This window comes from Pongo abelii, chromosome 8 (genome assembly GCF_028885655.2).
Source record: "Pongo abelii isolate AG06213 chromosome 8, NHGRI_mPonAbe1-v2.0_pri, whole genome shotgun sequence".
Classification (NCBI taxonomy): domain Eukaryota; kingdom Metazoa; phylum Chordata; class Mammalia; order Primates; family Hominidae; genus Pongo; species Pongo abelii.
Window position 1 is genome coordinate 137194747 of NC_071993.2, and position 24730 is coordinate 137219476.

Here is a 24730-nt window from a genome sequence, read left to right on the forward strand (position 1 = left end):
TATTTGTCTAAGGACTTCAGATAATTAGAGGTTCACCCTGTCATCAGACACGGTGATGGCTGTCATGGTTTTAGGTCTTCGTTTGAAACACAATCAGTGCTTATCATTGTAAAACACAGTAGCTTACAGTATGTCAATTGAGGATCTCCATAATTTATTGACTCAATCTTTTGCTTATCAAAAACAGCAATACATTTCTCTAAAGATCTTTAGGGGGCAATCTCAGAAATACACACGAACACACACACAAATTCCTGGTTTCTAGGTGGAATTTAAATATAATTCTATTTTATTGCAGTATTAAGATTTCAAATGTAAAATTAAAGAAACCCAAGAATTATAGAGGTTATCAAAGACATATTAACTTGTTCCTGGAGTACGTTCAAAATTAATAACAAAGGTATTATTATGCTAATATATACTTTATGATATTCTGCCCAGTAGAAGAGACTGAGAATCTGACTCTGGCAGTTTCTGACCTCCCTTTACTTTGAATTAATGGTGTGAACACTGTGTTTCCTTCTGAAATCTGTGATTTATGTGAAGTTTACGATAGAAACATGCAAGAAAAGCATAAACAGGGAAAAGAAAAAAGCAATGTTGATTGCTATTTGAAAAATTAAATGAGAAAGATCTTTTCTCCAAGATGTCCTTAAATGATTCTCTACTTTAACCAAATCCAGTGGTCCCTTTCCTAAACCTTTCCTAAACCCTGTTTTTTAGAAGGAATTTTAAATGTATTTGCAATTTCTATTTCCAATCTGAAGCTGGACACAAATTAGTTTGTACCCCGATAGAATGCTAAGAAAAGCTTAAATCAATTTTCACCTTTTTATTTATGTTCCTCATTCTTCAGAAACGTAACTGCAGTTTTTATTAACTTTGTTTTATGGATGTAATATTTAAGAAGAAGTCTATCTTTTAAGTCACAGCAAGAAGGTTAATGCACTTACAGATTCCCCTGCAATACATCTTGGGCAAGGCTGGGCTGAGCTCCTTCCACCATTCTGAGAAATCTAGTTAACAAATCACAGTTGCAGATATATCAGAACAATGATTATTTACACTTTCTATTAAAATATTTCAACATGCTCACAACTAGTTTTGTGGGAACAGGAACATACCCCTGTACTTAGCCTCCCCTGGCCACTCTCTGGCCTCGGTGCTGGGGGGCAGCCTCTTGATGGAGGCTTCCGGTCCTCTGGGCCCCAGGACGCCAGGGCACAGACGTTCACCTGGTGGCAGTCACGCTCGTGCCCACTGGCTTCTAATCTCCTGCATGCCCGTTTCTGAAACAAACAAAATTTCACTTTAGATGGTCTCATAAAGCATACAACACTCTAATTGAATTTGCTTTCAGAAAACTTCAGCTGCAAATACAGACCCCTGTGGAGCTGGAAAACTTTATAGGGCATTTGAGGAGATGACTTTAAACTTTATCTTTTCAGAATAACAATCATCCACTACATTTAACCTCATTATTTCTTGCATTGCCTGATATTTACTTAGCTTTATACATTTAAAATAGTCATTTCAAATAATTTTGGCTGAAACTCTTGTAATAAACTATGGTGACTGGTTTATTGATATTGAAAATGTGCAAAACCTATAAATTTTGTTCAAGAAACTAGTTATATGCTTTTGCTTAGTATCAAATTACATACTTTCTTAATACAATATGAATAATTCACAGGTGACTACTTCTGTGTCTCACTGGCACTGAAGAGCAAATTAATTTTATTTATTTCAAAGGTTGCACACACAGTCCATAACTGATAATCTTTGGGAAAGTTAGCATTTGGTTTTTACTACTATGTGAACTAAAGAAAATAATTACAAAAGGAATCCTCTAATGCTAAAGGAAAAAAGTACTCAGTTTGAAAGTCCCAAGACTTTGTGTATTTTTAGGGTAACAGTGTTGTAACTGACACAGAGTTTCAGAGGCAGGAGGACCTCTGTAAACAGTCATGGAGGCCACCCTGGCCCAGGGCCAGCAATCCACCCCAGGAACCCTGGCAACCAGCCCAAGAGGCCCCGCTGCTGGACGGCCCCGATGTCAGAACACACTTCATGGTACACTGGCATCTCCCCAACCTCTGCAGTCACTTGCAAACCACCTTTATCACTTTTGTAAAATGTATTTATTATCCGTACTACTATTATTTAATATATTCTTAATGGACTTTTTTCACTTAATGCATTTACACAATATAGAAACCTTATGACAGACTAGAAATGATGCATTAAAAATGGGAGATGAGGGAAAAGGAAGAGAGGAGAATTCTTATTATTGTATAGTTCATTATTGTATAAGCAATAGGTGAGTATTAACTGATGCTGAAAAAAACTGAGAATCAGACAATAAAGGGTTAAATAATAAAACAGGGGACCTAAGGATATTAAATCGGTTTAAATACAAATAATCACTAGAAAATACAAATCCTTCTACACCCAAAATTTTAAAAGAACAAGACCCAACTATACAGATGCACTTAAAATCAAGTGATTTTGAAAGGCTAAAAATAAAAAGGATGGACCAAGGTATAATAGAGAAATAAAAACAAAAAGAGAGCAGGAGCAGATCACATAGAACATAAGCCCCAAAGTGTTAAATACAACCAAGGACTTTTTTTTAATGCTAAAAGCCACAGTTCACAGTGAAGACATAATACTCATGAACACCTATGAGCCGAACAATACAACCATAACCTTTATCGAACAAAGACTACAGGAGATGTGAGCAAACACGGTTAGAAACATACTAATAACAGGAGGTTTCATACACCATTCTCAGTACAAGGCAGAGCAAGTATACAGAAAACAAGTAAGGAGATAGATTTAAACAACATAATCAACCAAGGTTGACCTTATGGACACATATATTGAACTCTATACCCTGATAATAGAGTATACACATTCCTCTCAAGAACCCACATCACAGTCACAACTGATGGCATTAAAGGAAAAAACAATGATTTCTGTAGGGTAGAAACGTAACCAATACTTTCTGATTATAATGCAATGAACTATCAATTATTAACAAAAACAAAAAAACAGAAAGGCACTTCCACCTGGAAATTGAAGAGTCTTATTATTTCTTAGGTCACCAACTGAGAGGAAAGAATTAAAAAAAAAAATTACAATGAAAACACCACATATCAGAATCCATGAAATACATTTAAAGCAGTAATCAGAGAAAAATTCATGGCACTGGCACTTTTATCAATAAAAATCAAAGAATGAAAATTAATTAATAATTCCCAGCCAGGCACGGTGGCTCATGCCTGTAATCCCAGCACTTTGGGAGGCTAAGGCAGGCAGACTGCTTGAGGCCAGGAGTTTGAGACCAACCTGGGCAACATGGTGCCCTGTCTCTACCAAAAAATATAAAAATTAGCCAGGCATGGTGGTGCACCTGTAGTCCCAGCTACTCAAGAGGCTGAGGTAGGAAGATTGAGCCCATAAGGCTGAGGCTGAAGTGAGCTGAGATCATGCCACTGCACTCCACCCTGGGTAACAGAGCGAGACTGTCTCAAAAAATAAATAATAACAATAATAATTCCCAGCTCATAAAAACTAGGAAAAGAACAAGAAAGCAAAACAATAGAATACACAAAGAAAAAATGAAGGAGAAAGCTAAAATTAATGAGAAAAAAGAATATATAAGATAAAATTAATGAGGTCGAGAATAGAAAAACAGTAGATCTAATGTACAAATATAAATCCTGGTTTTTGGAGGGAAAAAAGTAGACAAACCACTAGTTAAGTTACTCAAGAAACAGGAGGAGTAAATACAAAAATAGAAAATAAGAAAGGACACATGGGAAATAACCAATGAAACAAGAAATTATAAAAATCTTAAGGGAATATTTCACAGACCTCTATGCAAATGAATTTGAAAAATGTAGATGTAACTGATAACTTCCTAAGGATAGTCTGATTACCAAAACTGATCCCATTAGAGTTAGAAAGCTTAAACTGATGATTTCCCAGAAGAAACAAAAGAGTTATTAAGTAACTACCCACAAGCCCCAGGACCAGACGGTTTCCCAGGGGAATTCTCCCAAACCTTCAAAGGCCAGGTAATGCCAATGCTCTATGAAGAAGATTCTAGCACACTGTCTCCTTTTATGAAGCAAATGTAACACTGATAAACCAGACAGAAAGAAGAAGAAAATACAACTACACACCAATCAATTGCTCGATATCGATGTAAAAATATGAAATGAGGTCTAAGATATTCAAAATATTAGGAAACTCTCAATGTAATGTACTATATTAATAAACATAAGGAAATAGTGTGATGACCTCCATAGATTCTGAAAAATCCTTTAACAAAATTTAAAACTTATTTACGATAAAAGTTAAAGAAAACAGGAATTGAGGGTTATACTGTTAAATTAATAAAATACACATTCCTTAATTCATTACTAAATGGGGAAAAACTAGTAGCATTTCTACTACTATCAAGAACAGGGCAAAGATGCTCACTGTCTCCATTTCTGTTCAACATTGTATGAGAGGTATTACCCAATATATTGAGACGAGAGAAATCAATCAGCATTATAAGACGGGGTAAAGCAGTAAAACCACTTCTATTTGCAGTTGATAACCATATATATCTGGAAACCCCCAGAGAATCAATGATAAAACTAACTCAAACAATAAAAGAATTCACTAATACAGAATTAACAAATAAAAATCAATAGCTTTCAAATACAAAATAATAATCAGAGAAAACTCCATTTAAAATAATTGCAACAAGGATTAAATATCTAGGAACAAATTTAACAAGCATTGCACAAAATCTATACAAGGAGAATGTAAGGCATTCTTGAAAGACACTAAAGTAGATATGAACAAGAGAAAAGACATCCCCAACTCTTGGACAGGATAACCCAACATTATAAAGATGACAGTTCTCCCTAAAAATTAATTTGTAAATTCAATATAATCCCAGTAAAACTCCCAGTAAACTATTTTATAGAGTTACACTAGTTGATACTAACGGTCACGATGAAAAACAAATATGCAAGAAGAGCTAGGAAAACCTTGAAGAAAAAAATAAAACAACTCCTGGACATGAAAACAAACCATAGACACTCCATAATTAAACACGGTGGCACACAAGGAGACAAACAGACCAGTGTGGTAGCGTTAAAAGTCCAGATATAAATCAAAATGTATATGAAAGTTTGGTTTCAAATCACTGTGATAAGGATGGACTTTTTATATATTCATATATAATTTTCTTTTTTTTTTAGAGATGAGGTCTCACTATGTTGACCAGGCTGGTCTCACACTCCTGGCCTCAAGCAATCCTCCCATCTCGGCCTCCCAAAGTGCTGGGATTATAGGCATGAGTCACTGTCCCCAGCAGGATGGACTTTTTAATATACGGTGCCAGGACAACTTGGAGCCATTTGAAGAAAAGAAATTTAGGTCTGCACCTCACACCATGAGATGGTTTGGCTGTGTCCCTACCCAATCTCATCTTGAATTGTAGCTCCTATAATTCCCACGTGTTGTGGGAGGGACCCAGTGGGGGATAATTGAATCATGGGGCGGTTCCCCCACACAGTCCTCGTGTTAGTGAATAAGTCTCATGAGATCTGATGTTTTATAAGGGGCTTCCCTTTTGCTTGGTTCTCATTCTCTCTCATGCCTGCTGCCACGTAAGACGTGCCTTTCACCTTCTGCAATGATTGTGAGGCCTCCCCAGGCACACGGAACTTTGAGTCCATTAAACTTCTTTTTCTTTATAAATTACCCAGTCTCCAGTATGTCTTTATCAGCAGTGTGAAAACAGACTAATACAACCACATACAAAACCAAACCAGATGCATCAGGGACCTGAATGCAAAAGATCTAATTATAAAGAACTATGCAATTCCTAGGAGAAAATATGAGTGAATTCTCTCATCTTGGTGTAGGGAAAGATTTTCTAACTATGATTCAAAATACAGAGGCAATAAAATCAAGATTGATAAGTTTGACTATATGAAAATAAAAACTTCTGTAAGGCCAAACAAACAAAAAAATCCTAAACAACATCAAAAGATAACTGATAAAAGGGGAAGAAAAATGTTTGCAACATATACCACAGAAAAAGGGTGAATAACCTGAATATAAAAAACTATTACAAAAGCCGAGCAACAAAGGACCAAAAACCTGAAAGATAAATGGAGAAAAGACATAAACAATTTACAAAAGCTATTAAAATGGTCTTCAAACATGAAAAGTGTTCAAATGCACTCATATTTAAAGAAATACAAATTAAGACAACATCAAGATATCATTTATTATCAGAATGGCAAAAATTGTAGAATGTGGTGTAGCCTCTGTTGGTGAGGCTGCAGGAAAACAGGCACCTCCCGCTTTGCTGGTGAGAATGCAAATTCCTGCAGGGAAATTTGGCAATACCTTACAAAGCTATATGCACATTTTTTAACCCAGCAATTACAACTCTAGAATCTACCCTAAACATACACATCCAACAATGTGGGAAAAAAGCACATTTGCACAGAGTTATTCAATAGTGCAATATATTGGAAACAACCTAAATGCCCCTACACTGGAGAGTGGTTGGATAAACTATGGTACATCCAAGCAATGAAGTACTATGCAACTAAGAAAAGGAAGAGGAAGATTTCCATGAACTGGTCTAGAGTGATTTCCAGAATATATTGTTAAGTGAAAAAAACAAAGTGCAAAAGAGTATCTATAATATGCTATCCTTTGTGTAAGAAAGAAGAGGTTATAAGAAAATGGACACTATCTGCTCATTTCTGCAAAAGAAATACAGGAAGGATATTTGAGAAATGAAAGAGACTGCTTTCCTATAGAGAGTGGGTAGGAAAGGGTTGGGGAACAGGGTGGCATGGGAACAGAAATGAAGAGGGAGTGTATAGCTCTGCATTGAAGCACCAGAGTAACATTTCACACGCCAAAAAGTGAGGGAAAAATGTAAGTAAACCAGGACATAGGGGGAGGGGAACCCAAGTGGAATACAAAAATAATGAACCTAACTACATTATAAATAAGTAACATAGCAACACTGAAAAGAACTACCCCAAATAACTTTTAAAAATACTATTTTGGGCCAGGCGTGGTGGCTCATGCCTGCAATCCCAGCACTTTGGGAGGCCAAGGCAGGCAGATCACAAGGTCAGAAGTTTGAGACTAGCCTGGCCAATATGGTAAAACCCCATCTCTACTAAAAATACAAAAAAAAAAAAAAATTACCCAGGCATGGTGGCAGGCACCTGTAGTCCCAGCTACTTGGGAGGCTGAGGCAGAAGAATCACTTGAACGCGGGAGGTGGAGGTTGCAGTGGGCCGAGATCACGCCACTGTACTCCAACCTGTGCAACAGAGTGAGACTCCGTCTCAAAAAAAAAAAAAAATACTATTTTGACTAGAAACTCAAATGCTAAATAAAGACAAAAAGCACTGTATAGAAATGCTGTACTCTAGCTAGTAAATGTGTTTATTACAGGGTTAGCAATTTTGAAATTACTTTATTGGCATTGGATAAATAAGTAAATACACTGTAAATAATAAGAACTAAGTTTCTCACTGTTGAAGAAATAAGCTACAAATACAGAAAAGGGAGAGGCTACAATGAACCCAGTGATGTTGTATTAGAATTTTTAATACATACCCAGACAGAGATATAGAAATATATAAAGATATGTATGTGTGGGTTACTGTGTGTGCGGGTGATACACACACACACACACACACACACACACACGTATATACATCCTAGCTGTGTCCGCTAAGGACAGTGGCATCCTAGTAGCAAGATTATACTAAGCACCTAGAAATTGGTTTCTAAATATCATTTTCCCATAAAAGGAATCTGGACTCCATGGGAAGCAGCTGATTTAGGGAAGGAGCAGGGAATATACAAGATGAGCCCGAAACACTTTATAGGCCAAAAACTTAGAAAGTTCTTGTAAAATGAGGGCATGTCAAAAAGACAAAGGCATCCACCTGAAGAACTTCCTGTTGGCCAAAGCTGGAATTATTTAAGCAATAAAATAAATAAAAACAGCACTAGATAATCCACAGAATAATGTAAATGCCTATTAGTCTACCCATATCAAAAATGATTGAGTAAATAAATAGCTGAGAAGGGAAAGGACTTCCTTACGTTGAATTCTATTAACAAATGCAAAAGGAAAGAGGGAAATGCATTAAGTAAATACCACAGTAAAAATTATTGCGGGCAAGATCTAATAAGAGATGCTAAAATCAGGAGGCAAGTTTAAGGTGAAACTGGATGTTTGCACAGCCTCCAACTATCTTCCCCAAGATTCGTGTTAATTGTAAAGAGAAAAATAGTAACTTTACAATGGATAAAACCATTGTAGTCAAGTGACAAGGTGAACAACAGCAGTAATGAGACGCGATACCATGAACCCTCCTCCGTACAACGTACCAAGATGGCACAACATCACTTCTGCAGTGCTCATGCCACAAATGCACACCCTGACTCTAATCATACGAAAACGTGGGACAACAAATAACCAACCAATAATCACTAAGGGTCGAGGTCCTAAAAGACTGTCAAAGTGTCACAGATTGGAAGAGAGGAAGGAAACACAACAACTAAATGCAATGTGGGATCCTGGGTTAGATCTTGCAACAGAAAAAGGACATTAGTGGAAAAACTGGTAAAATGGAATAAGGTCTATAGTTAACAGTACTACACCAACATTAATTTCATGGCTTGCTAACTATACTAAGATCATTAACAAGCTTAAGTGAAGGATGTATATGAACTCTATACTATGTTTTTGCAACCTTTCTGTATGTCTAAAACTATTTCAAAATAACAAGATTTTTAAAATGAAAAAAATATATATATCTTGCATCCCTAATGTGAGAGAAATACTGATCTAAACCAAATTGCCTTCTCACAAACTCAACCCACTGTTTCTAACTATTCTCCTTTGAGCAACATAAAATAAACAAAGCCCCTTGTGTATGAGATAAACATTCAGATATTTGATGATCATTCTCAGACACTTTGGAGGCTTGTTCTCTCCAACCAAACATCCCTAGTCTCTCTCACTATTCCATTTCAAAGATGTTCTTCAGACTCTTCATATCCTAGACACCCTAGTCCAGTGTTTCTAAATTGCCAATATCCCGCTTAAAATCAACCATGCAAAATACTTTCAATGCCATGTAACTAGCAGAGTAGAATCACCACTTGCCACTGTGTTTGCACAGGAGAAACCCACACTAGGCCAACAGCCCCAGCAACCACAACACACACAGGTCCATGCGAGCTCACCTCCCCTGCAACCCCCTCAGCTTCTCCACACAAACGTACTCTCTCATTCCTGGGGCTTATTAAGCCGTCTTTGTCTTCCTCTTTTTCTTCTTTTAATTTAACTGTAGGCTCTCCTATGTACACTAGTTAAATCTGATTTCCCTGGAATATGTATTTGATTTGTAGCATATCAAGATATATTCAATCCTTATTCTGCCATATATTACAGTAATCGTATTAATCATCTTTAGGACTTTTGCAAATAATGCAGCCTTCTACGTCTTCACCTAAGTTGGATGACAGTTTGAAGAACTAACACCAAGGCTTTCGATCTCTGGTTATTCAGGATCTGCTCAATCCTTACAGTGCAAAAGGAGGTGTGTTATGTTAAAACTGGTTTGCTGTCAACTTTCAATCATCTGATTAAAGGGGAAAAGTGGAAATATTAAGTATTCCCCACATAATTTTACAAGTTTCAATTTTCCCCCATCAGTAACACCATAGTCAGCTAATAGCAATAATATTATTTCCCTTCCTCTTTTCTCAATAACACAGGACTTACTCAAAAGGAAAGCAAACAGGCATGCATGAATATGAATGAGAACCTGTACTTTCTGGATGAAATTTACAACACTTATGAAACTATATTCTACACCTTTTCTGTGTGGTTGAATGACCCTTGGCACGTTAAGGTCAGCAGACTTGTGATTATCTGCAATGAAAAGCTGACATTCTTCAAGGGGCGCAGGGGGCTGAAGGGCCAGGGTCCCGACAGCCTGTAGTAGGAGAAAGGAGAGCCAAGCCATACTCTGCCACCAAGGCGAGCAGAGCGTGGGTTCCACTAGGGAATGTGAGGATGACGTCTCAGTGGCACTCAGCCAGCACAGTGAATTAATTTATTCATATTTTCTGTTACTTACTGTGGATTATTGAGAGCTGACCACATACAATATTGATCTATACACTTACTTGGCAAATAGTTCAGTTGTCATGGATTGGCCTGGACCAAAGATAAATGACTGCCACAGAGGCATTTACATCTGGGGCTGCTTATGTTGAACAAGAAGATCTGTCAGCCTTCGCAAAGGCAGATGAAGACTTATGCCAAGCTAAAAAGACACTTGCGCTATATGAATGAAATGAAAATCCTAAGTATACACAAAGACCCCATTACGTAACAATAACTAGAATAGATCAAGTGACCAGCATCCTCATCAGAGAAAGGTGAAGCAGGAGCATGGCCGAGAAATAGATGCTGTTTCAAATGATGCTAAATTAAAATAGCAAACAGGGATGGTGCTGCCTCAATGATAGAAACACATGAAGCTGCCACAGGTCTCAGGAAGCCTTGCTGCCTGTCCTGAGGAGGCAAGAACAACCATTTGTTGAGGGGGACTTTATTGGCGGTGATGGTCCCAAGTGAGCTTAATGAGTGAAATGTCTATAAGGGATAGGGGATTGAAGACCTAACAGTTTGCCAGAGATGAGATTCAAAGCTTTGGTTTCTATGCTGAGAAGAGCCAGCCCTTATACAAACCAGACAAGGGATATCTCCCCAAAGCCCCTAGAAACACACAGCAGAGCCAGAGAACAGGGAGCAGGGTGAGCAGAGCCCAGTGCCAGCTCTGCCACCAGTGGGGATCAGCCATGCTGGCAGCCTCCGCTCTGGGCTCAAAAGGAGGGTGGAGAATAGAGAAGAGGCATGGTTCTCTGACCTCTTCAACAGAAAAGCACCACATGCTCTCTTCAGTCAGCAAAGCAAGAAAATGGCACACTCTTCAACATCAAACACACTGAATTAAGCGTATGTATTACATGTGTTAACACATGAGCAAGCATATGAGTTAAGCCAATATACAGCAAATTAAAATACCAAAGGAGCTGGCCAGGTGCAGTGGCTCACGCCTGTAATCCCAGCACTTTGGGAGGCCAAGGCGGGTGGATCACCTGAGATCAGGAGTTCGAGACCAGCCTGGCCAACATGGTGAAATCCCATCTCTACTAAACATACAAAAAATTAGCCAGGCATGGTGGCACGTGCCTGTAATTCCAGCTACTCAGGAGGCTAAGGAAGGAGAATCACTTGAACCTGGAAGGCAGAGGTTGCAGTGAGCTGGGATCACGCCATTGCACTCCAGCCTCGGCAACAAGAGCGAAACTCCATTTCAAAAAAATAAATTAATTATTTAAATAAAATACCAAAGGAAATCATTAGAAATCACTAATGCAATTAATAAGTCCACAAGAAAATATATTTTATATAAAATAAAATAATCTAATATTTCATTTTGAAGGTATTTTGAGAATTTTTATTGACTAATGGCCCTTATGCTGAAGATCATTTGTAGTGTAAGTGTATAATGCTGGGTAATTCATCCTTAGGTACTAGGAACAGTCGGCTGAGGGAGGTTTCTTCGGTTCAGTTTAGTTCAAGTCCTACCATGATAAAGTTTCTTCTGCAGGATGGAGCAGCTGATATGGATGCCCACTGGTCTGAACACAGAACAGGTAATGCTGGATGGAACAAGATTAAGAAGGCGCCATAGACTGCCATTTAGAAAGAAAGCATTCTTTCCATCAAGTAAAGATTCCTTTCCTATGACATTTTCATTTGGAGAATGACCTTGTAGTCTTAGGAGGTTTCTTTCTATGACATTTGGTACTGCATCAACTAAGGAGGGCCAGAAGTTAGGATTCTCACACTGAACTCCTGCATTACCAGGGCACACTGGGGCTTTAACCAACTGGATCTTAACATCTTGATACTGTGACCTTTTTTAAAAAAGACTCCTCGGCCTACTATGCTCAAGCTTTCAGTCCACACTCTTGACCAAGTCTAGCTTGGCAAAGAGAAGGCAAGTTCTGATATGAGCAAGCCAACACTCAAAGTAAGAGGGCAACTGAATTCTAGGGGAGCGAGTTATCTTGAGATAATGGAGAAGATTAAAGAAAAACCACTCTTCTACTTTGATTTTGAAAAAGACATAAATGAACACACTGGACTTGTTGAGGATTAATTTTAGGCTTGCAAGGTTTACCAAGCACACTGTAAACCTAGGTTATAGTCCTGAATAAATTAAGGATCTTAAGGAAAGCAGTTATGCACATTTACTTGCAACAGGCAGAGCCTAATAAATGTCCTTTGCATTTATAGAAAACTAGTTTAGATGTTTCCACGTTTGTTATTTCATTTGACGCTCACAATAATCCTGTCACAATGGAGGGATGTGGAGTTCTATTTCTATTTTATAGATGAGGAAAAAGAAGTAAAAAAAAAAAAAAAAAAAAAAAAAAACCTTAGCCAACTTGCCTGAAGTCTGGTGACATGAAATGACCAAGCTGGGTCTTGAGTCTGCTTTCAGGCTAGGTGGAGAAATAAGACTGAAAAATACAACTAAAGAAACACTAGAAACTAAACAATGTATAAAAAAGACTTCAAAACTTAATATAATAGAAACTTAATATACAGCTCCAGTAATCAATATGGTATTGGCATAAGGATGAACATACAGGTCAATGGCACAGAACTGAGAGTCCAGAAATGAACCCTTATATTTATGGTCAAATGATCTTTGACAAGGGTGCCAAGAAAATTCAACAGAGAAAGAACAGTCTTTAGAAGACATGGTGCCGACATGATTCAATATCCACATATAAAAAGATAAAGTTGGGTTCTTGACATATATCATGCACAAAAATTAACTTGAAATGGATCAGAAGCCTAAATGTAAGAACTAAAAGTATAAAATTTTTAAAGGAGAACATAGGGAAAAAAAATCCTTATGATCTTGGAATAGGCAAATATTTCTCAGATGCAACACCAAAAGAATGATCCCTAAAAGAAACAAGTTGAAAATTTGGATTTCATCAATATTCAAAGGTTTGGGGCTTCAAATGACACCATTAAGAAAGTGGAGGCTGGCAAGATGGCCAAATAGGAACAGCTCCAGTCTGCAGCTCCCAGCAAGATCAATGCAGAAGGCGGGTGATTTCTGCACTTGCAACTGAAGTACCTGGCTCATCTCACTGGGACTAGTTAGACAGTGGGTGCAGCCCATGGAGGGAGAGCTGAAGCAGGGTGGGGCATCGCCTCACCCGGGAAGCACAAGGGGTCACGGAACTCCCTCCCCAGCCAAGGGAAGCCATGAGGGACTGTGCCATGAGGAACGGTGCACTCCAGCCCAGATACTATGCTTTTCCCATGGTCTTTGCAACCCACAGACCAGGAGATTCCCTTGGGTGCCTACACCACCAGGGCCCTGGGTTTCAAGCACAAAACTGGGTGGCCATTTGGGCAGACACCAAGCTAACTGCAGGAATTTTTTTTTCATACCCCAGTGGTGCCTGGAACACCAGTGAGACAAAACCATTCACTCCCCTGGAAAGGGGGCTGAAGCCAGGGAGCCAAGTGGTCTAGCTCAGTGGATCCCAACCCCAAGGAGCCCAGCAAGCTAAGATCCACTGGCTTGAAATTCTCACTGCCAGCACAACAGTATGAAGTCAACCTGGGATGCTTGAGCTTGGTGGGGGGCGGGGCATCTGCCATTATCAAGGCTTGAGTAGGTGGTTTTCCCCTCACAGTGTAAACAAAGCCTCCAGGAAGTTCGAACTGGGTGGAGCCCACCACAGTTTGACAAAGCCACTGTAGCCAGACTGCCTCTCTAGATTCCTCCACTCTGGTCAGGGCATCTCTAAAAGAAAGGCAGCAGCCCCAGTCAGGGGCTTATAGATAAAATTCCCATCTCCCTGGGGCAGAGCATCTGGGGGAAGGGGCGACCACGGGCACAGCTTCAGCAGACTTAAACGTTCCTGCCTACTGGCTCTGAAGAGAGCAGCGGATCTCCTAGCACAGCACTCAAGCTCTGCTAAGGGACAGACTGCCTCCTCAAGTGGGTCCCTGGCCCCTGTGCCTCCTGACTGGGAGATACCTCCCAGCAGGGGTTGAGAGACACCTCATAGAGGAGAGCTCCAGCTGGCATCTGGCAGGTGTCCCTCTGGGACGAAGCTTCCAGAAGAAGGAAAAGGCAGCAATCTTTGGTGTTCTGCAGCCTCTGCTGGTGATACCCAGACAAACAGGGTCTGGCGTGGACCTCCAGCAAACCCCAGCAGACCTACAGCAAAGGGGCCTGACTCTTAGAAGGAAAACTAACAAAGAGAAAGCATCAACATCAACAAAAAGGACATCCACACAGAAACCCCATCCAAAGGTCACCAACATCAAAGACCAAAGGTAGATAAATCCACGAAGATGAGGAAAAACCAGCGCAAAAAGGCTGAAAATTCCAAAAACCAGAATGCCTCTTCTCCTCCAAAGGAACACAACTCCTCGCCAGCAAGAGAACAAAACTGGAGAGAGAATGAGTTTGATGAATCGACAGAAGTAGGCTTCAGAAGATGGGTAATAACAAATTTCTCTGAGCTAAAGGAGCATGTTTTAATCCAATGTAAGGAAGCTAAGAACCTTGAAAAAAGGTTAGATGAATTGCTAACTAGAATAACCAGTTTAGACAATAACATAAATGTCCTCATGGAGCTGAAAAACACAGCATGAGAACTTCATGAAGCATACACAAGTATCAATAGCCGAATCAACCAAATGGAAGAAAGGATATCAGAGATTGAAGATCAACTTAATGAAATAAAGCATGAAGATAAGATTGAGAAAAAAGAATGAAAAGGAATGAACAAAGCCTCCAAGAAATATGGGACGATGTGAAAAGACCAAACCTACATTTGACTGGTGTACCTGAAAGTGACGGGGAGAATGGAACCAACTTGGAAACCCTCTTCAGGATATTATCCAGAAAAACTTACCCAACCTAGCAAGACAGGCTAACTTTCAAATTCAAGAAATACAGAGAACACCACAAAGATACTCCTCGAGAAGAGCAACCCCAAGACACATAATCATTAGATTCACCAAGGTTGAAATGAAGAAAAAAATGTTAAGGACAGCCAGAGAGAAAGGTTGGGTTACCAACAAAGGGAAGCCCATCAGACTAACAGCAGATCTCTCAGCAGAAACCCTACGAGCCAGAAGAGAGTGGGGGCCAATATTCAACATTCTTAAAGAAAAGAATTTTCAACCCAGAATTTCATATTTGGCCAAACTAAGTTTCATAAGTGAAACAGAAATAAAATCCTTTACAGACATGCAAATGCTGAGAGATTTTGTCACCACCAGGCCTACCTTACAAAAGCTCCTGAAGGAAGCACTAAATATGGAAAGGAAAAACTGGTACCAGCCACTGCAAAAACATACCAAATTGTAAAGACCATCAACACTATGAAGAAACTGCATCAATTAACGGGCAAAATAACCAGCTAGCATCATAATGACAGGATCAAATTCACACATAACAATATTAACCTTAAACATAAATGGGATAAATGCCCCCAATTAAAAGACACAGCCTGGAAAACTGGATAAAGAGTCAAGACCCATCGGTGTGCTGTATTTAGGAGACCATCTCACCTGCAAAGACACACATAGGCTCAAAATAAAGGGATGGAGGAATATTTACCAAGCAAACGGAAAGCAAAAAAAGCAGGGTTGCAATCCTAGTCTCTGATAGGATTGCAGACAGGGTTGCAATCCTAGTCTCAGACAGACTTTAAACCAATGAAGATCAAAAAAAGACAAAGAAGGGCATTACATAATGGTAAGGGGATGAATGCAACGAGAAGAGCTAACTATCCTAAATATATATGCACCCAATAGAGGAGCACCCAGATTCACAAAGCAAGTTCTAAGAGACCTACAAAGAGATTTAGACTCCTACACAATAATAGTGGGAGATTGTAACACCCCATTGTCAATATTAGATAGATCAACAAGACAGAAAATTAACAAAGATATTCAGGATTTGAACTCAGCTCTGGACTAAGTGGACCTAACAGACATCTATAGAACTCTCTACCCCAAATCAGCAGAATATACATTCTTCTCAGCACCACATTGCACTTATTCTAAAACTGACCACATAATTGGAAGTAAAACACTCCTCAGCAAATGCAAAAGAACAGAAATCATAACAGTCTCTCAGACCACAGTGCGATCAAATTAGAACCCAGGATTAAGAAATTCACTCAAAACCACACAACTACATGGAAACTGAACAACCTGGTCCTTAATGACTACTAGGTAAATAACGAAATTAAGGCAGAAATAAATAAGTTATTTGAAACCAATGAGAACAAAGACACAATGTAACAGAATCTCTGAGACACAGCTAAAGCAGTGTTTAGAGAGAAAGTTATAGCACTAAATGCCACAGGAGAAAGTGGGAAAGATCAAAAATTGACATCCTACCATCACAATTAAAAGAACTAGAGAAGCAAGAGCAACCACATTCAGAAGCTAGCAGGAGACAGAGATACAAAAAAACCCTTCAAAAAAATCAATGAATCCAGGAGCTGATTTTTTGAAAAGATTAACAAAATAGACCACTAGCCAGACTGATAAAGAAGAAAAGAGAGAAAAACAAAATAGACACAATAAAAAATGATAAAGGGGGCCGGGAGCGGTGGCTCATGCCTGTAATCCCAGCACTTTGGGAGGCCGAGGCGGGCGGATCACGAGGTCAGATCGAGATCATCCTGGCTAACACAGGTGAAACCCCGTCTCTACTAAAAATATAAAAAGTTAGCCAGGTGTAATGGCGGGCACCTGTAGTCCCAGCTACTTGTGAGGCTGAGGCAGGAGAATGGCATGAACCCGGGAGGCGGAGCTTGCAGTAAGCCGAGATGGTGCCACTGTACTCCAGCCTGGGCGACAGAGCGAGACTCCGTCTCACAAAAAAAAAAAAAAAATTATAAAGGGGATACCACCACTGATCCCACAGAAATACAAACTACCATCAGAGAATACTATAAACACCTCTACACAAATAAACTCGAAAATCTAGAAGAAATGGATACATTCCTGGATACATATACCCTCCCAAGACTAAACCAGGAAGAAGTCAAATCCCTGAATAGACCAATAACAAGTTCTGAAATTAAGGCAGTAATTAATAGCCTACCAACCAAAAAAAGCCCAGGATCAGACAGATTCACAGGAAAATTCTACCAGAGGTACAAAGAGGAGCTGGTACCATTCCTTCTGAAACTATTCCAAACAACAGAAAAAGAGGGACTCCTCTCTAACTCATTTTATGAGGCCAGCATCATTCTGATACCAAAACCTGGCAGAGACACAACAAAAAAAGAAAATTTCAGGTCAATATCCCTGATGAACATTGATGTGAAAACCCTCAATAAAATACTGGCAAACTGAATCCAGCAGCACATCAAAAAGCTTATCCACCACAATCAAGTTGGCTTCATCCCTGGGATGCAAGGCTGGTTCAACATACACAAATCAATAAACGTAATCCATGACATAAGCAGAACCAATGACAAAAACCACATGACTGTCTCAATAGATGCAGAAAAGGCCTCTGATAAAATTCACCAGCCCTTCATGCTAAAAACTCTCAATAAAGTAGGTACTGATGGAATGTATTTCAAAATAATAAGAGCTATTTATGACAAACCCACAGCCAATATGATACTGAATGGGCAAAAGCTGGAAGCATTCCCTTTGAAAACCAGCACAAGACAAGGATGCCCTCTCTCACCACTCCTATTCAACATAGTATTGGAAGTTCTGGCCAAGGCAATCAGGCAAAAGAAAGAAACAAAGGTATTCAAATAGGAAGAGAGGAAGTCAAGATGTCTCTGTTTGCAGATGACATGATTGTATATTTAGGAAATTCCATTGTCTCAGCCAAAAATCTCCTTAAGCTGATAAGCAACTTCAGCAAAGTCTCAGGATACAAAATCAATGTGCAAAACTCAAAAGCATTCCTATACACCAATAATAGACAAACAGAGGGCCAAATCATGAGTGAACTCCCATTCACAATTGCTACAAAGAGAATAAAATACCTAGGAATCCAACTTACAAGGGATGTGAAGGACCTTTTCAAGGAGAACTACAAACAACTGCTCAAGGAAATAAAAGAGGACACAAACAAATGGAAAAACATTCCATGCTCATAGATAGGAAGAATCAATATCGGGAAAATGGCCATACTGCCCAAAGTAATTTATAGATTCAATGCTATCACCACCAAGCTACCATTGACTTTCTTCATAGAATTAGAAAAAACTACTTTAAATTTCATATGGAACCAAAAAAGAGCCCGCATAGCCAAGACAATCCTAAGCAAAAAGAACAAAGCTGGAGGCAACATGCTGCCTGACTTTAAACTATACTACAAGGCTACAGTAACCAGAACAGCATGGTACTGGTACCAAAACAGCATACAGACCAATGGAACAGAACAAGGGCCTCAGAAATAACGCCACACATCTACAACCTTCTGATCTTTGACAAAGCTGACAAAAACAAGCAATGGGGAAAGGACTCTCTATTTAATAAATGGTGTTGGGAAAACTGGCTAGCCATATGCAGAAAACTGAAACTGGACCCCTTCCTTACACCTTATGCAAAAATTAACTCAAGATGGATTAAAGACTTAAACATAGGACCTAAAATCATAAAAGCCCTAGAAGAAAACCTAGGCAATACCATTCAGGACACAGGCATGGACAAAGACTTCATGACTAAAACACCAAAAGCAATGGCAACAAAAGCCAAAATTGATGAATAGGATCTAATTAAACTAAGGAGCTTCTGCACAGCAAAAGAAACTATCATCAGAGTGAACAGGCAACCTACAGAATGGGAGAAAATTTTTGCAATCTCTCCATCTGACAAAGGGCTAATATCCAGAATCTACAAGGAACTTAAACAAATTTACAAGAAAAAAATAAACAACCCCATCAGAAAGTGGGTAAAGGACATGAACAGACACTTCTGAAAAGAAGACATTTATGAGGCCAACAAACATGAAAAAATGCTCATCATCACTGGTCATTACAGAAATGCAAACCAAACCACAATGAGATACCATCTCATGCCAGTTAGAACGGTGATCATTAAAAAGTCAGGAAACAACAGATGCTGGAGAGGATGTGGAGAAACAGGAACGCTTTTACACTGCTGGTGGGAGTGTAAATTAGTTCAACCATTGTGGAAGACAGTGTGGCAATTCCTCAAGGATCTAGAACCAGAAATACCATTTCACCCAGCAATCCCATTACTGGGTATAAACCCAAAAGATTATAAATCATTCTACTATAAAGACACATGCACATGTATGTTTATTGCAGCACTATTCACAATAGCAAAGACTTGGAACCAACCCAAATGCCCATCAATGATAGACTGGATAAAGAAAATGTGGCACATATATACCATGGAATACTATGCAGCCCTCAAAAAGGATGAGTTCATGTCCTTTGCAGGGACATGGATGAAGCTGGAAACCATTATTCTCGGCAAACAATCATAAGGACAGAAAACCAAACACCACATGTTCTCACTCATAAGTGGAAGTTGAACAATGAGAACACATGGACACAGGGAGGGGAACATCACACACCGGGGCTTTTCAGGGGGCGGGGGGGCTAGGGCACAGATAGCATTAGAAGAAATACCTAATATAGATGATGGGTTGATGGGTGCAGCAAACCACCATGGCACATGTATACCTATGTAACAAACCTGTACATTCTGCACATGTATCCCAAAACTTAAAATATATTTTAAAAAAAAGAAAGTGAAAAGACTAGCCACATTTGTGAAGAAATGTTTACAAATCATATATATGATACAAGTATCCAGAAAATATATATATATAAAATTTAATTTACTTTTAATTTTTTATTTTTTTTTTTGAGACAGAGTCTCGCTCTGTCACCCAGGCTGGAGCGCAGTGGCGCGATCTCAGCTCACTGTAACCTCTGCCTCCTGGGTTTAAGCGATTCTCCTGCCTCAGCCTCCCAAAATGCTGGGATTACAGGCATAAGCCACTGCACCCAGCCCAGAATATATTAAAAACTCAACTTGACAAAAAGACAACACAATTTTTTAAAGGGGCAAAAGATGTGAAGAGTAATTTCCCCAATGAAGATATACGAAAGGTCAATAAGTATATGAAAAGATGCTCAACATCAATACTACAGTGATGGCCAGACATGGGCGCTCATGCCTGTAATCCCAGCATTTTGGGAGGCTGACTTGGGAAGATCATTTGAGGCCAGGGTTTGAGACCAGCCTGGGCAACATAGCAAGGCTGCACCTCTACAAAAAAATTAAAACTAAAAACTGCAGTGAGATACTGCTCTGTGTCTACTAGAATGACCATATATGAGGGTGTGGACAACATGGACCCTCATATGTTGGTAGTGGGCATGCAAAATGGTGTAGCCACTTTGGAAAATATTTTGGCAGTTTCTTAGAAAGTTAAAAACAAATTTACCATAGAAACCAGCAATTTCAGCCCTAAGTATCCATCTAAGAGATATGTTCACACAATGATCGGTACCTATGTGAATTTTCAGAATTTTCTGCACTATTCATAACGAAAATGAATGGATAAACAAAACGTGTTCTATTCACACAATGGAATATTAAACAGCCATAAAAAGGAGCACACTACTGATCTATGCTTTATCTGGATGAACCTTGAAAACATGATGCAAACTGAAAGAAGCCAGCTGCAGGAGACCCTATCAGGTATGACTCCCTTTACAGGAAAGTTCCAGAAAAGGCAAATCCAGAGACAGAAAGTCAGTCAGTGGTTGCCTGGAGCTAGGGGTGTGAACGGAGTGACTGCCAATGGCCAGAGATTTTTCTGAAGTGAAGAGAATGAAAACTGGGTGGTGATAGTTGCACAGCTGTAAATTTACTAAAAACCACTTAATTACACACTTAAAAAAAAAACTCTAAACCTGGCTAGGCACGGTCACTCACACCTGTAATCCCAACACTCTGGGATGCCCAGGCAGGAGGATCACTTGAGGCCAGGAGTTCGAGACAAGCCTGGCCAACATAGGGAAACCCTGTCTCTACTAAAAATACAAAAATTAGCTGGGCATGGTGGCACGTGCCTGTAGTCCCAGTTACTCTGGAGGCTGAGACATGAGAATCACTTGAGCCCAGGAGGCGGAGGTTGCAGTGAGCTGAGATCGCACCACTGCACTAAGGCCTGGATGATAGAGGGAAGCTCTGTCTCTAAAAACAAAAACAAAAAAACTCTAAACCCAAATAACATGGTCTTGATAACTGCCAAGAGAGAAATCTAAAAAGATGGTAGCTAGGTGATGATAATGAAGGGTGCCATGTGGCATGCTGATGGCGTTTTCCCCAAATGAATTATAATTTGCCCTAAACAAAGATGTTTTGAAAATACCAACAATTTTCTGCATTTGCTTAATCCTCCTTTCACCAATTCTCAGTTAAACACACGCACACCCTCACGTGTCAGTCAACCAAAAAGCCTTTCCTGAATACCTACTATGTGCCCCGCTCAGTTCTGGGCACTTGGTAATTACAGAACCAGAAGCCAAGGCAGAGTCCTTCCAGGGTCAGTGCTGGACACAACAGACACCTGAAGAGGTGGCTAACCACAGAAAATGGCCTCCTTGCCGATCCTAACCTCATTGTGACTTTCTGTGTCATATATAAAGAAACCTGCCAAAAATCAGAAATGACTGGCTGGGCGCGGTGGCTCATGCCTATCATCCTAGCACTTTGGAAGGCCGAGGTGAGTGGATCACTGAGATCAGGAGTTCGAGACCAGCCTGGCCAATGTGGAGAAACCCCATCTCTACTAAAAATACAAAAATTAGCCGGGCGTAGTAGTGCACGCCTGTAAAATCCCAGCTACTAGGGAGGCTGAGGCAGGAGAATCAGTTGAACCCAGGGGGCGGAGGTTGCAGTGAGCCAAGATCATGCCACTTCACTCCAGCTTGGGCAAAAGAGGGAGACGCCATCTCAAAAAAAAAAAAAAAGAAATGATTGAGTGTGGGTATAACTGGCAGGGTGAACACCTGTATTAGGGTTGTAACCAAACATGAATTATCATCCATCAATTTCCTATATCTAGATGGGAGGATAGTGGAATCTCATTAAACTGAGTATAACAAACAGTATAATATAGCTCAACAGATTGTTTCCAAAATACAAAATGGGTGAGAGAATTAAATACCTTGCTTCTTGAGGAATGGGTGATAATTATTTAGAAGGAGAAGAGTGACCACAGAAGGCAAAATGACGGCTTCTGTCAGGGGCTGCATCATCAGCTGGTTATTTACTAGGTTCTCACAGCAAAGATCTCACTCAGCAGATGAGCTATAAAATCTGCAACCAATGGTGTAAAACAAGGAAATTTAACTCTGAATCTTCTTCTTTTATTTTTATTTATTTATTTTTTTTGAGACACAGTCTCACTGTGTCGCCCAGGCTGGAGTGCAGAGGCATGATCTCGGCTCAGTGCAACCTCTGCCTCGTGGGTTCAAGTGATTCTCCTGCCTCAGCCTCCTGCGTAGCTGGGGACTATAGCCATGTGACACCATGCCCAGCTAATTTTTGTATTTTTTGGTGGAGACGGGGTTTCACCATGTTGCCCAGGTTGGTCTTGAACTCCTGACCTCAAGTGATCTGTCTGCCTCAGGCTCCCAAAGTGCACGGATTACAGCCACCACGCTCGACCTAATTTTTTTTTCTTTTTTCTTTTCTTTTTTTTTTTTTTTTTGAGACACAGTCTCACTCTGTCACCCAGGCTGGAATGCAGTGACGTGATCTTGGCTCACTGCAACCTCTGCCTCCCGGGTTCAAGCGATTCTCCCACCGCAGGCTCTTGAGTAGCTGGGATTACAGGCACGCGCCACCACACTCGGCTAATTTTTGTATTTTTAGTAGAGACGGGGTTTCACCATGTTGGCCAGGCTGGTCTCGAACTCCTGACCTTGTGATCCACCCAACTCAGCCTCCCAAAGTGCTGGGATTACAGGTGTGAGCCTCTGCGCCCGGGCTTCATTTTCTTTTAAACTCTGACCCAAACTGTATTATCCAACTTCCTCTTCGGGCCAATCTGGACCAACAAGATTTACTCTCCTGCATGAACTGACCAAAAATGGACAAAATAGGGCCAGGCACAGTGGCTCATGCCTGTAATTCCAGCACTTTGGGAGGCTGAGGTGGGTGGATCACAAGGTCAGGAGTTCGAGACCAGCCTGGCCAACATGGTGAAACCCCATCTCTACTAAAAATACAAAAATTAGCCAGGTGTGGTGGCGCGTGCCTGTAGTCCCAGCTTCTCGGGAGGCTGAGGCATGAGAATTGCTTGAACCTGGGAGGTGAAGGTTGCAGTGAGCTACTGCACTCCAGCCTGGGCAAGAGAGGGAGACTCTGTCTCAAAAACAAAAACTGCCAAAGAACAGACACAGATGTTAAATTTAGCAGAGAAGAATATTAAAAGAGTTAATATAACTGTATATGTACAAAATATTAAACAAAACATGGAAGATATTTTTTAAAAGATAAAAATCAAATGTTACGAGATCCAAATCAAATGCTATAATGTCTGGGATTAAAAATGCACTGGATGTAATTAGTGGATGGCTAGACATTGCAGAAAAAAAGATTCATGAACTTGAAGGCACAGCAGTAGAAACGATCAGAAATCAAACACAGAAAAGAGATTTTTAAAAGTAGACATAGCATCAGGGAACTGTGGGACAACTATCAAGAAGCTTAACAGATGTGTAGTGGGAGTTCTAGAAGGAGAGGGGAGAAAAGGGACAGAAAAAATATTGAAAGCTATAATAGCTGACGCCGGACAAGGTGGCTCACGTCTATAATCCCAGCATTTTGGGAGGCTGAGGTGGGTGGATCACCTGAGGTCAGAAGTTCAAGACCAGCCTGGCCAACATGGTGAAACCCCATGGCGACTAAAAATACAAATAATTAGCAGAGTGTGGTGGAGCGCACCTGTAATCCCAGCGACTTGGGAGGCTGAGGCAGAAGAATCACTCGAACCTGAGAGGCGGAGGTTGCAGTGAGCCAGGATTGTGTAACTGTACTCCAGCCTGGGCAACAGAGACTCTGTCTGGAAAAAAAAATCTATCTATTTATCTAGGCTGAAAGTGTACCAAATTTGATGAAAACTATAAACCCAGAGATCCAAGAATCTCAATAACCCAAGCACAAAATCATGAAGAAAACTATATGAGAGCACGTGATGAGCAGTTCAAAACCACAGGTCAAGGGCAACCTTAAAGGCAGCCAGAGACAAGAGACACGTTCAACACTGAGGAGCAGAGAGAGGGTGGCTGCAGATCTTTCACTGGAAGCAACTGTGGCAAGACAGTGGAGCAACATTTTTATATTACTGAAAGAAAAAAACCTATCAATTTAGAATTCCACACACAGTGGAAATATCTTTCAAAATAAGGATAAAATTAAGATTTTTTTGGCCAGGCGCAGTGGCTCATGCCTGTAATCCCAGCACTTTGGGAGGCGGAGGCGGGCGCATCATGAGGTCAGGAG

General features: G+C 40.0%; 1 protein-coding gene across 4 annotated transcripts in view; it reads right to left on the minus strand.

Moving 5' to 3' along the window:
- C8H10orf143 (chromosome 8 C10orf143 homolog) overlaps positions 1-24730 on the minus strand; it is a 62833-nt gene that overhangs the window by 25365 nt on the left and 12738 nt on the right. For all 4 annotated transcript variants that reach the window (XR_008510717.2, XR_008510716.2, XM_009245939.4 and 1 more), the window contains exons 2-3: positions 1125-1289; positions 954-1016 (exon numbers count right to left, since the gene is read on the minus strand). Coding sequence is in view for 2 of the 4 variants with exons in the window: in XM_009245939.4 (XP_009244214.1) it covers positions 954-1016; positions 1125-1289 (228 nt within the window). In the remaining 2 variants the exon portion in view is untranslated. The remainder of the gene's footprint in view (positions 1-953; positions 1017-1124; positions 1290-24730) is intronic.